The 15,917-nt window shown below is 35.5% G+C and overlaps 1 protein-coding gene across 1 annotated transcript in view; it reads right to left on the bottom strand.

Moving 5' to 3' along the window:
• Positions 1-15,917, bottom strand: part of THSD7A (thrombospondin type 1 domain containing 7A) — a 400,790-nt gene that overhangs the window by 57,073 nt on the left and 327,800 nt on the right. Inside the window, exons 10-11 of the mRNA XM_069462088.1 lie at positions 8,235-8,367; positions 6,872-6,975 (exon numbers count right to left, since the gene is read on the bottom strand). Coding sequence (XP_069318189.1) covers positions 6,872-6,975; positions 8,235-8,367 — 237 coding nt within the window. The remainder of the gene's footprint in view (positions 1-6,871; positions 6,976-8,234; positions 8,368-15,917) is intronic.

The following is a 15,917-nucleotide window of genomic DNA, read 5'->3' as shown; positions in this document are numbered from 1 at the left end:
TATAAAACAAAATCAAAATCCCCAAATCAACTCGGATGCCAATAGTCATAGGAAATTGGAGAAAAATATTTTAAAATAGAAATAATTTAGAAGTTTTAAATAATGGATTATATATGTGAAGATTACAAAATTTGGGTAGTAACTAATAAATACATCAGCCAAAAGAAGTTTGTAAAAATTATGTTTAAATAAGATTTATTTAAAGTAAGCTCCTTCTCTCTTTTCTACCCAGTGCTTTTTCCACTTCTATTCTTGCTCTTTCTATCACAGAGCTCACTCTCTCTCCCTCTCTGAAAGTTAACAGATTTATGTGTGTTGCTGAGATAAACTGGCCCAGATATTATGGAGTAACCTCAATAATGCATCTAAAATGTAATCTTTAAAAAAAGAAGAAGGACAACAACAAAATGGGCCAGAGTTTTAAGCAACATAGATTAAACCACTTAATTTAAGCATAAGATTTAAGCATATTTTCTCACAAAAAAATTACAGCATAAAATGTAGTGAAATAATTATATTTCACATTCCAAAAATCATTTAGATTGAATTTTGATAGAGGGAGAATTAGAACTTTCTTTTTTGATTTTTAGACTTATTTTTATAATCTTTCTAATCAATAAGTGATGCACAGTTAGGAATCACAGGGCCATGTGGGCCCTTCCCATGTGAGGCATATTATTGAAGGTTTTTTTCTTTTTTGTGGTCTAGATTTGAGAATGCATCCAAATTATGTCAGACCTTAGTGACAGGTTGACATTACAGTGGATGTTCCTTGGCAGGCAAGAGTGAAGAAGGGCTGGGGGATTTAGGATAGACAGAGTTGATCTTGGGGATTATTAACGCTAGTTCCAGCTAACCCACAAAAAGTATACCTGGCAGAACACAGCATGAAGATCAACATGGAGATTGAGCAAGAGCAAATTTGACGTCATTTATGTGAAACCTCTGCATCAAATCTCTGCAACTCATAACTAATGGACGCGGTGAGCGTTGTAGGGGGGAAAAGGCACGTCTCAAATCACGGTTTGGGGGTGGCAAAATCATAACATGTAACCAAAATGTTTGTACCCCCATAATATCCTGAAATAAATAAATAAATAAAATTAAAATAAAAAAAACAAATCTCTGCAACTTTTATATCATATTCTTGGTATAAAGGTGTCACAGAGTAATGAACACTGGGATGACATATATACATTTACTTGGCAGTGATGACACTGCTTCTTAGGACACCTACATAGGAAAAAAATTAGCAAATTCAGGATCACACAAGATCAGGCACATTCAGGGTAGTAAAGAACTCAAATCAGCAAGAAAAAAAACAAGCAACCCTATTAAAAAGTGGGCAAAAGACATGAACAGAAGCTTTTCAAAAGAAGATAGACTAATGGCCAATAAACATTTGAAAAAATGCTCAACATCACTAATCATCAGTGAAATGCAAATTAAAACCACAATGAAGTATCACCTTACCCCTGTTAGAATGGCTTTTATTAAAAAGCCCCAAAACAATAGATGCTGGTGTGGCTACTCAATTTGCATAAAAAAGAATGTCTGAAATATGATAAGTGATTCCTTATGGATGGCATGAAGAATCACTTATCATGATTTTTAATTTTAATTTCTTCTTTGTGCTTATAAAGATATCCAAATTTTGCTACCATAAAAAAAAAGAGAGAGACTCTGGGAACATAATTGTTTCCCAAATCCTTTGAAACATGTCATGGCAGATAGTTTCTACAATTGGAACAATTATGCTATTAATAGTATTAATAGTAAAAATCAAAGTCTATCTATAAAGGGTACTTTCTTATTAACAGGTAGCTGAAAGTAGGTGCAGGTGACTTGATAAGAAAAGATCTAGGATGCTTGGCTGGTAAGAAAATTTGTGTTCTATTTGTCAATTAATATGGAATGTTTCAATAATTTGAGAAAAACTGAATCATAACAGGTGACCTTTTAAGAGTTGTGCTGAATGGTGCATATTATATGAGACACACATTCTTTTCTTTCTATCCATATTTAGTAAATTTACTCTTAATGTCCAGTTTTTGCATATGATTTATAATGTTCTAGACAGGTGAATAATGAGGCCTGAAATATTTTTATCTCTTGTCTTCCATATCCCATGAATTTTCTGGTTTCACCTTTAACCCTTTTTTTAATTTTTATTTTTGCTACTAAATTCTTAGAGTCAAAATTTTATTCCTAAACCTCCCCCTCAAAGAATGCTGCAATTTCATCCTAAAGGCAGATAGTTTACTATTGTCACAATCTTTAAAGTCCACTGCTCTATTAACTCTAAATCAGTTCCGTTATTGCTGAACTGAATTTGTACACTTCTTCCCAAGTGACAAGATAAACTCCAGGGATTTTCTGATCCTACTGGGTAATAACTATTCATTAGCATTAGAAGTTGTGACTACATCATTGATTACATGGCTTTTGAGTTTAGATCGGGGGTCAGCACACTTTTTTCTATGAAGGGCTAGACAGTGAATATTTTAGGCTTTGTGGGGCATATGGTCTTGTCACAATTACTCAACTTTGCCTTGCCATGAAAGTAGCCATAGGCAATACATAAAGAAACAGCTGTGGCTGTGTTCCAATAAAACTTTAATTATTAAAAAAATAAAAACAAAAACAAAAACCAAGCTGTGGGCTGGATTTGGCTCACAGGCCACAGTCGACTGACTCCTAATATAGACAGATATTTTGCTAAAAGCCATGCAATAAATATTCCTATCTTTAGAATCACAGAGTGGTAAAGTTAGCTATATTGTATTTTAGTTCACATATTATGCAAGTGAGTATGCAAGTAAGAACATTATAATTTAAAGCTAATAACATTTAAGTTAAATTCTTTAAATTAAAAAATACTTGAGGCAACAAATTCAAATGTTTATAGAGAAAAAAAGAAGTCTATTAATGGTAAAATATAATCATGTTTACTCCTATATACAATATGGGGTATATCTTAGAGACCTTAGCTGTTCCTATGGCTTCAGCAAATCACTTTATGGAAATGGTATCCAAATTTCCATCTGTCATCCTAAGCTATTGCTACAGCTACTCTTCTACATTTCAAATATATTCTTGGATATTTTCACTCGGCTAACCCTGCCATGGCTTCAAATGTAACATATATAATGTACACTTTCCAAAATCAGCTCTACTTTTAGGCCTAAGAATTTTCATCAATAAAACTATTCTTAAGCTAAAAATGTTAGAATTAAGGAATCATATGATCATCTTTGATTCTTTTATTTCTATCATTCCCTTCTACTATCTGCCACTAGGTCCTAAAAATATTTTCCTTCATGATATGTACAAAATCCATTTATTTTTGCCTGTTTTCACTACTGCAATTTCTATTATTTCAACCTTGCATTTCGACAGCAGCGTACTAGCTGGCATTCAGGCCCATGTGTCTTATCTTTCTAATTTATTCTGTACACGCTGACAGATAAAACACTGTTTTCATCGGGTCCTTGCTCACACCACTTATTGAACAAGGTCTAAAATACTGATCCTGACATTTATAGCCCTCCACAAAATCACCCCAGGCTCCAGCTCACATCTTCAGAGCTTCAATCTATCCACTTTCCTGTGAACACATTTAATGTTTTTGTTTTTCTTACCTCAAACACTTAGCTTATAGAATTGATCTTATTTGGTCTTCTTTTCTTCTCTCTACTTCTTCTAATATTATGGGGGAGGTCAAGTCCCAGCTCTGTAGCATCAAATGATTGGTTTTGCAATTGGCCATTTTTAGTCTTGAACTCCTACTTGTTGGGTGACATTACCAGTGATCTCATTTCCCTAACAAAATATAAGCTCCCTGCTCTGAGTGTCTTCACTCATGTTTGTTTCTATGCAATCTTCTGAATGCAATCACGGTTGGAAGAGCAATTGGAATTAGAAAGTCTGATGTAATGGATAGGGAGTACCTTTTTTACAGTCTTTAATGATTGATTTAATGCTTACTACACAAGTTTCATTTTTTTTTTTCTTTTTTAAATCTCTGATCACCTAGGGACAAAGATGAAAATAGCAAGAATTTGGCAGGTTGATAATGCAGAGTTCTGAAAACAGCCATGACTGTCAAAGAAAAAAAAATTGCCTTCTTGCCATTAGCAAGAAGTAAAACTTCTATACTCTTAATTCTCCCCATTTCATTTTCTGATGAAATAAAGGCTTTAAGAAAAAGAAATTGTTCATCTACTGGGGCAACAAAGAAAAGATTGTTTTCATATGGAAATTAAAGGGGTTTTCTGAGTATATTTCTGCAGAAACCGACCTGTTATTATGCAACTTTTTTTTCCAAGATATCCTAAAAGTGGACACGATTGCTGAGATACAGTAAGCCTCTGACAAGTATGCCAAGATTAGAAAGCACTGTCTAAGTGCAGTTAGAGAAAGAAGCACCAGTAATAGGAAACCAAGAAAGGAACAATCAGAAAGGCAGCAGAAAGTAGCACCGAGGAAGCCAAAGACCCTTCTTCACCAAGGGAATGGGTGACAGTTTAGATACTACAAAGCAGTCACCCAAGATGAGGAGTGAACAGGTTTTCAGATTTGGAAATGAAAAGGTCACTGGTAATCACAGAAAGAATAGTTTCTGTACAGATTGTATGTCAAAAACCAAAAGGCCCATGTTAATATTGCTGCTTTCATGCCCACTGTGATATGTACATACATGTGCATTCACTGGGGCTATGAATGAACAGGAAGAGGGAAGGAATTAACATTTAACGAAGACAATATGCACCAAGTGCTGGCTGTAAGGCTTTTGTGTTCTCAGCCTTAAAGGGAGGAAATGAATCATCCAAGGTTGTGCAAATTATAAGTAATAGAGTTTGGAACAGAAAATGTTCTCATACTTGTGCTGCTTCTACCATATCTTATATATCCTCCAATGGTGTTTTATAAAAATATGTCTTTCATCTGTTTTACCTAATTTTACCTCACACTTTGCTCTCTGGACATTTTTTGAGCATAGATTATAGTTATGAAAATTGGAATAATCCTTGAAGATCATTTGGTCCAAACCTTTGCTTGTTTGTTTGTTTGTTTTGTTTTGTCTAAATAAACTGAGACCCAGAAAGGGGAGGGGATGAGTAAGACTCACATTATATTAGTGAAAGAACTGGGACTAAAACTTAGGTTTCCTGATTCCCAAACTCATGCTCATTTTCATTACAAACTCTATGTAGGAACCAAAAAGTACATAAATGTATGCTTGATTCAAGAAAGAATTAGCAGGACATGAAAAGAAGATCTTGAATCACTCAGTTTCTCTAAGAATGATTTGAAATGGGGAGAATGACTTTGAATTCTATATACCTAAGTTCCTGCAACTGTAAAGGGAGCTAGAATTATTTTTTACTCAAACTTGATGGTGGGAGAAATATAATGAGAATTATGCAAATAAACCTTAAACATCACTATGTATTATTTGTAAATGAAATTTTATGTTTCAAATTAAGACTTCTAAAACAAAGATTATAAAAATAGAGGATTTTTTTTTTTTTAATAAAGGAGCAAGCACTTTTTCTCAAAATCCAAAAGCAATTTTTTCACTATAAGGAAAATGGGGTCCCAGATCAAATCAGCAGAAACTGGATTTCTGCTCCATATGTTCAAACTTTTATCATCATGAAATACATAACTACAAATAGGGGAGCAAAATATATCTTTATGAATTAAAGAAAGGTGGTTGCATATTCAGTTACCTATTAAGCTATATATGTATAGCTTAAAAGTTCCAGCTTAAAAGTATATAGCTGGAACTATATGCTAAAAATAAATATGAGTAAAAACAATCATGTACTACCTTAAAGACTAAATTTTGTAAATATATAAACAATATATTCCAAAGCTTGGGATTTATGTATTCCCTATAATATCTAGTAAATAATTATGGCAAGCTTGAAACATCCCCATCACCCATTTCTGTAAGATTTCATGTTATTTAGTGGTGCAGACAGATTGCAGTTCACATATTACAGATTTTGAGTAAACAAATATGCTGTTTAAAAATCAGAAGTGAATATGAACAGAATTGTAGATAGCCACGACAGTGACAGTGTTTGGAATGTCATTGCAGAGAAATTCTGGGAAAGTTAACCAACGATATCACATTGCATGCATGCATGTAGACAAATAAGTACAAATCTTATTGATTGTTAAGGCGGCAGGCAAAAGTATTACAGAATACCTTGATTTAAAAAGGAACAAAAAGGCTGGGCATGGTGGCTCATGCTTGTAATCCTAGTACTTTGGGAGGCTGAGTTGGGAGGATTGCTTGAGGCCAGGAGTTGGTGACCAGCCTGAGCAAGAGCAAGACCCTGTCTCTACAAAAAATAGAAAAAATTAGCAGGGCATGGTGATGCATGCCTGTAGTCCCTGCTACTTGGGAGACTGAGGCAGGAGGACTGTTTGAGTCAGGAGTTTGAGGGTGCAGTGAGTTATGATGAAGCCACTGTATTCTAGGGCAGCAGAGCAAGACCCTGTCTCAGAAACAAAATAAAACCAACACATAAATAAATAAATAAATAAATTAAAAGGAACAGAAAAACAAGCTGCAGTGTACCATCTATGTCATAACTGAAAGCTTGGTCTGATTTTCTTCCATATATGACTGAGAGGAAAATTCAGGAGTTATGAGCTAATGCCAAGAACAACAGACACAATTTAAAAAGGTAAGTTGATAAGCTTCCGTGTTACGATGTTTTGTAGAATGGGTCATAGCAGATTCATATCCGCTTTGCTCTATTTGAGAAGCATGGCACCAAAGTGACAAACACATCAAGATAGTGGTTAAACCTAGTGATGCTGGAGAAATGAGCTGTGCAATGGGGACTCCCACCTCTTGCCTGTCGTCCAGGCCCACAGCCTTCCTGTGCTCCAGGGCTGTCCTGTTGCACGCTCCAAGGAACTAACTGGCATCTGCGCCATTTGTGAGTCTTCCATCTATAAGAAAAGAACAGAAGCCGAATGGAGAGGAAGCAAAAATGTCAGGCAAATCACAGAGATATAGCAGCATGAAAACGTGACTTTGACCACTGCAAGTAGAAATTTATTTAACAATGCTCAGTCCTAGCTAAATTTAATTTAGAGCTCCATCAAGGTATTCTAAGCAGCAGGATTAAATGTAAAAGTACTTTCTTTGGCAGTGAAAACAAAAGTACAACATTGTCAAGTTCTACAAGGCTCTCCAGAGAACATTTGGCCTTTTAAATGACTGGGACTGTTCAAAGATACACCAGATAGCACCAAAAGTGATGCTTTCCACTTAAATAAGGTATATTTATTTTTATTCAAGTTTTGAAACTGTATTCAAGTCAGGATTCTTTTGTATAGTGCTCTTTTGGTTAGCATTGTGGGAGCAACTCAGCAATTGCAATTATAATACACTTTACAAAAACAAATTCCAAAAACAAATAAGTTTGGGCTAATAGTTATCAATATTCATTGTGTAAACATACAATTATACCATTGGTCATATCAGAATTAAAGACTGATGTATTAAGATGGCAAATTTGCCATTCATTTCATCTTAAATTATTATTTTGTGATTATACTTTCCATTTATTGATGCTATAATTTTTCATTTGCTGTCAAGACTGCAATTATATACTATATCAAAGTTTAGTTAGATTCTTTCTGTCTTAATGGTAAGGGGACCAAATTTCTCTAATAAATTATCAAGATGATATATACCTTCAATAACTATAATTTTCTTTGGGGTAATCATAAATGAACAGAACAGATATCTTGCTAGCATCACTGAGCTAGAGATGTCATTTCCTGAGCCGGAATATGAGCATTTATGAGAAGAAACAGGTGCTCTTTAGAGCCAGGGGAAAATGCTTAGGCTGTTCTCCTAAGTGAAAAAGAATTGCTTCTTAAAGCATATGTGTTCCATAATTATTGATCACTTTCTGGATTTCTTATAGTTTATATCAACATAAGACATTTTTCCTAACTCCTGGAGCTAATACCATAGCTTGGAAATTTACATAGGTATTTGTCTCCTTGGAGATAATTTCAGTAGCAGAGCAGCTCTCCTGAAGAGACAACAAATGGCAGATACAGCTATAAACATCCCCAACTCCACTGAGCTTGTGGAAAGAACGCTGTGGACTTGTTTCCTCATCCTTTGAAAGAATGTGGACTTGAAGCATTTGCTGAACACATCGCTCACGATGCTTTTTCTCTAATCCTATTACCTGTAGCTTTGGCAAACTTGAGGGGCCTCACAGGCTTTCTCTTCATAGAGGGGATCCGTGCAGTCGCGGCCCCCGTTGGCTGGCATTTGAATGATGACCCGATGCCGAGACTGCTTCCTGACTCTGGAGTCCCCTGCAATGAGGCAGGTGTTTAGCCTCTGTACTTTGCACTGATAAAAGAATCTCCAAATACCAGTCTGTGTGAAGAAATTACATTGCTGCCAGTGACACATGCTTTGATATCCCTGAATGAGATGTTTCATCTAGTCTAATCATTCACTAAATTCTCCCAAAGACCACTTATATCGAAAACCCGATCAATTCATACTTAAAAATGTGAAGAATGGAGAAAAGTTCCATAGTCAACCAGCCTTTCTAATGTGCAGTTACAAAGTAATTGCTCTTTTGTATATTTCTTTCCCCCTGAGGACTAGGACAGATCTAATTAATTTATTTTCCTCTACCTTAAAGTTATTTTCATGCTATTTCTCCTAGCCCTGTTTACCACATGGGACTCATACACATGTAATGAATCTTCTTTAGGAGAATATATCCAATGCTATAATGTGAAATTTTATTTCTTTGTTATTCACTTAATTTGAAATGCATAACTTCTAAGTTATTCCAGTCATTTATTATTCATGTTAAACAGTCTAGGATCTTCAATTCAGGTCACATTCTAAACATCAGGGCTCTAAGTAGTGAAATAAAAGTGGTTTCTTACAGGCAGACTTTTTAAAGAAGCAGTGAAAATACCAGTAACTTCTGCAACTAAATAACTCCAAATTATGTTAAAAACTGGAAAAAAAAATTAAGCTTTACCTTCAATGAAGATATCAATTTGACAGTATTACTGATACAAGGATGTTCAAAATTTTTTAGTATCAAAAGCAGATAATGCATGAAATTTGCTAACTGGAATAAAATATATTTTAACTTACAAACATCCTTACTTTAAGGATGAATGGCTGCATGGCACAGAGTTCACTTACAAAAGAATTCCCTGAAGAATTACACTAATAGAGTTCCCTTGACGCATTTATGTTCTTTTGCAAGATCCTTAAATATCTGATACACAGACTACAGGAACAGAAACATTTTAAAGGGTTAGCAGTCTCTAACAATTAAACTTTAATCAGAAAGGAAATAAAAACATTTTAAAGATACTACAGTAGTGGAAAAAAATATGATTTGACAATTAGAATGTACCCACAAAGAAACATCCTTTCTCGTGAAGTCAGGGCATCCCTCAGCATGGTTTGGGCAAATGACTCCCAGCCATGTTTAGAGAGGATTCCTGTATTAGATGGAAGAATGGATCAGATTAGTGATTCCTAAACGTCTGATTTCATAGGAGAATCTCTTTTGCTACAGAAGTCTGGGCCTATACTGAGTACTACTAAATCAGCATCTTTGAGAGTTGGGTTTTGGAATCTGATTTTTTAAAAAGCTTGCCAGGTAGTTGGGATGAAGAGCCAGGTTTGAGATCTACTGGAATACCTGAGCTTGTATGTCCCATTGTAATTTACAATCCTGGACTCACATGTAACTTGTTAGGATTATTCCCGTCACAGGGGGTAACCTGTACTATTAATGATTGCATAACTATTTTAATGAATAACTGGAATGCTACAGGGAATGGAGTAGGGAATTGGGGGCTGGAAGTATTGGGCAGCAGAGAATTAAAGTATTTGAAAATATTGTCATAGAATTTTTACTGTAACAATAGTAGCTTGAATGCCAGCTGCAACTTTTACATATCAAATATTATTAATCTAGGTAAGATCTAAGAATTGTCAATAGGACTTTTAATAAATTGCTAATGCAGTCTCCACTCATTATGCTGTCCAAATGACCCCTATTTTAAGGCCCAAGTGATAAATCCCTCTAATAATTCAGAGCTAGGAAAAATTTTGTTTCCCTTGACAATCTGTTAAGAAACCATTGTGCTTCTATTTTTTGCTTTGGTCACCAGAATCTCAGAGCTAATTTTCTTTTCAATTGTAGGAGCTTACCTTAACTGATTTTCTAGTATAATTTTTCTCTTCTTCCCTTCACCGCCTCCCCCATTCACTACTGGGATCTATCCTTCTTTTGCAATTTCTATTATTTTTTTTTTTATGTTTATGATCTGTCTTTAATCTTTTTTTAAAAACAGCATAAAAACTAAATGACCATTCTCATAATTTGTTTAGCATTGGGGGAAGGAGAGAGGTTTTGGTTTGTTTTTTAACAGGGAGAAAAAGAAAATAGGTCTTTGTTCCCCAGGTGGTCAAAATTCTTAGAGGCAATTATTCTCCAACCTGCAGTTAGAAAATAGATACAGATAGAGACCAAGGGATCTAGGGACTGGCGGGGAGGTGGGGAGGGGGAATGAGTCCAGCATCCGTGGCACTTAATAGACTGAAGCTCCCAGTCATTAACTATCTAGATGTCACCTGGTGCATAGCCAGGGCTGTTCGAATTTGGGAAGCAAACATTAGTGCTTCAGTTCTATTTTGTTTATTGACTTGAAAGAAAGAATGTCACTTAAAGTACAACTCTGAACCATTCTTCTAGTGCCTTCTCATCACAAATTTCACAAGTTTGTACTCGATATGTAACACTACGATGACTCTTCACTTCCTTAATTGATTTCACAATGGCAATCCATTTATTCTTATAAAAAGTTCAAATTCCTTAACCTTGTACAGTTCACAGGAAAGAGATTGTGACCTGATTAAAGTGAAACTCTTCAAAGCCATAATACCTAGAGAAGAAGTTTAATGGGGTTACACAGGGAGTGTCATGACATCCATGTTTTTACCCACTGGGAGGTCTATTTCTTCTCAGTTCACAGGTAAAAAATCACTTGTGCACTCAAAGTAACAGCACTGTAGAACTCAGCCAGGTTATAGAGCCCTCATATCAGAGCACAAAGGGAGAGCTATAGCACACATTAAAAAAGAAAAATGGGAAGTGTCTCACTAATAACTTGAACTAGAAAACTTGGAATTTTATACCTCTCATACTTCTCTGTATGTATTTATACCCAACTTATTACATGCAGTATTATACATGTAGTCTTTCTATTCATCTTTGTGTTTTAGTACCTAGAACAATAGTCACATATAGCAAATGCTTAATAAATATTTGCTGAATGAGCAAACACATTTATTTCACATGTTCTCCCCTGGATTATTAGTTACCATCTGCTATTCTGTCTTTCCATCCCCTTACAGTAGTAAACACATGGGTATTAAGTCTGTGCATTGAGGATTAATAAAAAATAAGCTATAATTTTTCTTATTGGAAACAATGAGCATTGGAAAAATAAAGGCACCTGCCTGTGGTGTTTATACTTGAAAATACCTATGTAGGATAGGAGCAGATAAAAGAGATTACATATCCAGAAAATAATTCTGTGATCACGGGGCACACAGATTCAGATAGCACATAATCTCTCACTAAGTTACAGCATTTTTCAGATATCTTAAGACATTCAAGATAGATTTTACCAGAGAAAATACTGGATGGAAGAATTTAAAAGGCATGCAAAACTGATTTGCGAAGCTGGGAGTGGGGTGGATGGAAGGTCGGGACAGCAGAGTGATAGAAAATTGAAAGGGTAATGTTTCATGTAAAAGGTAAAATGTAAAGGTAGTTTTTAGATCTTTCGGGGTAATTCTAGTGTACGATTGATTCAGGACAGGAGGTAGAATAGGTGCCTCTGCAACATCCCTTCTAGCTCTCAAGGCAATAAATTCAGTGAGGAAAAAAAGCAAACAGAATGTGAGAAAATATATTATTTGAACAACCAAATATATCATTTGATCAAAAGTATTGATTTTTAAGAAGAGTTACAAATAATTTATGAAATTTAGAAAGAAAAAGTTAACAAGTACTTGAGGGTTAAATTATATTCTATTCAATACTGATCTTTAACAGCATAGATTTTTCAAGACATATCTTGGGAGAGGGTTGAGTAACTTTTTAAATAACTCTTTTAGTTCTTTATGGAATCCTAAGTTATTCTGTTCCATTTTTCTGCAATATCATAGTGTAATTTTACCTCTTTAAAGTGATTTTTAAAACGAAGGTGGCTCCACATTTTAGTGAGCTCAAAACCCTTATAAAATATATGCTTTATCTGAAGAATTAAATGAAAAAGAATCACTCCATCTTTGAATTAATTTTCTGTTGCAAATTACCTCTCCTTGAACATTTAACTTTGTTTAGCATTTTTAAATTTTGGTAGGAAGTCGGTGTAATTTCAGTGATGCTTGGATTATTCCCATCTCTTACCAAATAATGAAGAAAAACAAACTAACCTTATGTCATTGCTTTATCTTCCTCACAACAAAGGCTGGCTTTCTATAACACCATTGTCTCCTTATTCTCAGTCTATGGGCAAAACAGAAAAGGCTTCTTCGGGAGCACAAAGCATCTCGGCACTGTTATACAACAGCAACCCCTTCTATCACTCCCCAGTCTTTTTTTTTTTTCTTTTTTTTTAATATCTTCAATACACAATTATAGTTATTCTTTTAAAATAAGTGCCTAGGTTTAGGGTTTCTAAAAACTTTTTGTTCTAGAAGACTGAACACAGAGCTGCCAAATAAAACAGGCAGGGCTGATCTCCTGTTCCCAGTGACATGACCTGCGCTCAGTGAAACATCAACCTGCCTCTCAAAGAGCCTCTTACTTCCAAGGAGCCAATTCCCGAGTCCACATTCTTGTACTTCTTGGTCACCGCTACCCTAGGAGGTCCAGGAGAGAAGAGTCTTCCAGTGGCACCATGTATTTTAACTTATAGCAGTTTCCTACCCAAGGGATCAATCCAACTAAATCTATTATACATCACATGCCTGTCACTCCCCACAAGATATGAGTCATCCCCAACTGCAGATCTTCCATCATCACCTGGGCCCACAGCACTATCTACACGCATAACCCGATTCCATTTCTCATTCCTCTCCAGCCTCTAACCCTTCCCCATGGCACCCATTGGAACACACAGTCTCTCATCTTCAATCTCTTCTTGGAATGTTTCCTTCACATTTCAGCAGAAGCTGGCTCCATCTAGCTATTTCCTGGTCTGTCCTCCCCCCTCCACCTTTACAAATCTCCACCTCTTCTAAGCTCCTGTCACCAACTTTACCATCAGTAATCTACCTTGTAGCACTCATCTAGAAATACTTCATTCATTAGTGACTTTAGAGCATCCTTCACTGTGATTTTTTCTCTTCTTACCCCTGCCTCCACTTTGGTGGCCTTGATAACCACATGGTTATTCCATTCATGGCACTGGACTCTGGAAACAGCTATGCTCACCACTATATCACCAACATCCCCTGGACACTGAATTACCGTACCTCCTCCTGTCCAGTGATCTTTTCTTTTATCTTGTATCAATTACTCTTTCATCTGCTCATCTATTGATCTTACTATCATCAGTTACTGTATAACTGATTGTCATACATCTTACTTTCTAACTATTACTTCTCACCTTGCAGTTTATCTACTTTAGTTCTCATCTTACTAATGGTGAGTGCTCTAGTCACTCAACTAAGTCTGCCTTGTACTTTTCCTATAACTTTCTCACTGTCTATCATCCTCTTCATGACCTTATTTCCATTCAGACCAAGTTAGATTCTATAATCCATTATTATTAGTAGTAGTACTTCCTTGCTAACACTCTTGGATCCCTGTTTGCTTGTCTCTTTTTTGTATTCTCCTGGAAAAGCCCAAACCCTAATCAAAATCAATTATTTTCCTACATTTTTCTGTACTGAGGCAGCGAAACATGGCTGGAAAAACACTGGCAACTCTGGCAACACAGCAATCTCTTCTTAAATACATAACTAAATGGACACTTGCTATTGCCTAGAAATTCTACTGCATATTACTACTTTACCCAATTTGTAATCTCCAAAATTATGTTACATCTTTTCTATCCTTAAATCCCCTGCATCTTCCCCCTGATCCTCATGCTCAGTGGTTGATCTTCTTTTTCACTCATTAAGTATGAGATTAGAACAACCATTAAATGCCTTATTTATCTCATCCCACTAGAATATAAGCTTTCTGAGAGCAAAACCATTAGTTTCCATGTTTACTGCTAATCCCTAACATTTAGAATTCTGCCTGGTACATTATAGTTACTTGAAAAATCATAGTAGAATTTTAAAAAAAAATGATTGCTTAAACTAATACATATGATGTTTAATGACACAATGAAGCATTTGAAAATAATTAGTAACTTGATCAGCAAATACCTAATGAATAATAATCAGTTAGGATGTGATATTAGTAAATTTTCTTTTATCATGATGTAAATGCTTTTGCCACATTGTAGTGTAATTAAACTCAGAAGTACTGCTTTCAATATGCCAAATTAAAACATTTACCAAATACTGACCATATGCAGGGTGCTGTGCCTTTCCTACAGGAGCTTATAATCACAATGGACTAGACAACAAAGGTTGTATCAATTAGATAGTGGTTCACAAAGCATAGAGCACTTTACCATATACTATCTCATTTGAACCATGGAACGACTCATAGAGGTTACAAGCAAGGCTTACAGAACTTAGGTAATTGCTTAAGGTCAATTGGCTTCTACGTGGCCAAGGCCAGTGTCCAGACCAGATCTACTGATTCAGAGTCCACTCAATCCATTATATCATGAAACTCACTACTCATTCCTATATCCAAAAACTAAAAGTATGTCCTATTTATCAAAGTAAGTCCAATTTTCTCTGCTATAACTTGCATCTACTCTCCTTTTCAACTTTACATCTCCACTTTCCTACACGCACCGTGAGCTCCAGTAGGCTGGCCCCTTCCAAATTTACGATTTTCCCATGGTCATCTAAGGCTTTCCTGTTGTATATGATCCTCACCGGGAGTTCTTTTATGAAGTCCATCTTTCAAAAAGATCTCTTTTATCTCCTTTTAAATAAGATTTTCACTAATATATTTGCTCTTACAATAATTTTTCCCTTCCCTTCCCTAGAGATCTTTCTGTTGTAACATTAAAGCTTGTTATTGAATCAAAGTCTTACATTATCAGGTCAAAGTAGAAGAGCTCTTTTATTTTATTTATTTATTTATTTATTTATTTATTGAGACAGAGTCTCTCTCTGTCACCCAGGGTAGAGTGCCATGGCACCATCACGGCTCACAGCAACCTCAAACTCCTGGGTTCAAGCAATCCTCCTGCCTCAGCCTCCTAAGTAGCTGGGACTACAGAGGTACACCACCACACCCAGCTAATTTTTTCTATTTTTAGTAGAGACAAGGTCTCACTCTTGCTCAAGCTGGTCTCAAACACCTGAACTCAAGCGATCCTCCCACCTTGGCCTCCCAGAGTGCTAGGATTACAGGAGTGAGCCACCACACCAAGCCCGAGTTCTATTAATATATTTTAAATGAGATCAAAACAAGTAATGTAAATTTAATTTTTTGTTGAATGTCTTTTGTTTCTTGTGTAAACCAATTATACTACTATAAAGTATTTGACCACTCTGTGCTCATAGTTGTTTTCCATATTTTGAGAAATATAGAAAAATAAAAGAAAAATAGTGAGGAAAAAAAAGCTTCCTTGAGGTCAGGGACTGTGTTTTCTCTACAAGCCTGTCAGTATGCTAGTTATATACAGGAATCAATAAATAATTCATTCAGTATTTATACATAAATGCA

The sequence above is a fragment of the Eulemur rufifrons genome, chromosome 29 (genome assembly GCF_041146395.1).
Source record: "Eulemur rufifrons isolate Redbay chromosome 29, OSU_ERuf_1, whole genome shotgun sequence".
Classification (NCBI taxonomy): domain Eukaryota; kingdom Metazoa; phylum Chordata; class Mammalia; order Primates; family Lemuridae; genus Eulemur; species Eulemur rufifrons.
The sequence above is the reverse complement of the archived record's forward strand: the minus strand, read 5'-3'. Positions and strand labels throughout refer to the sequence as shown.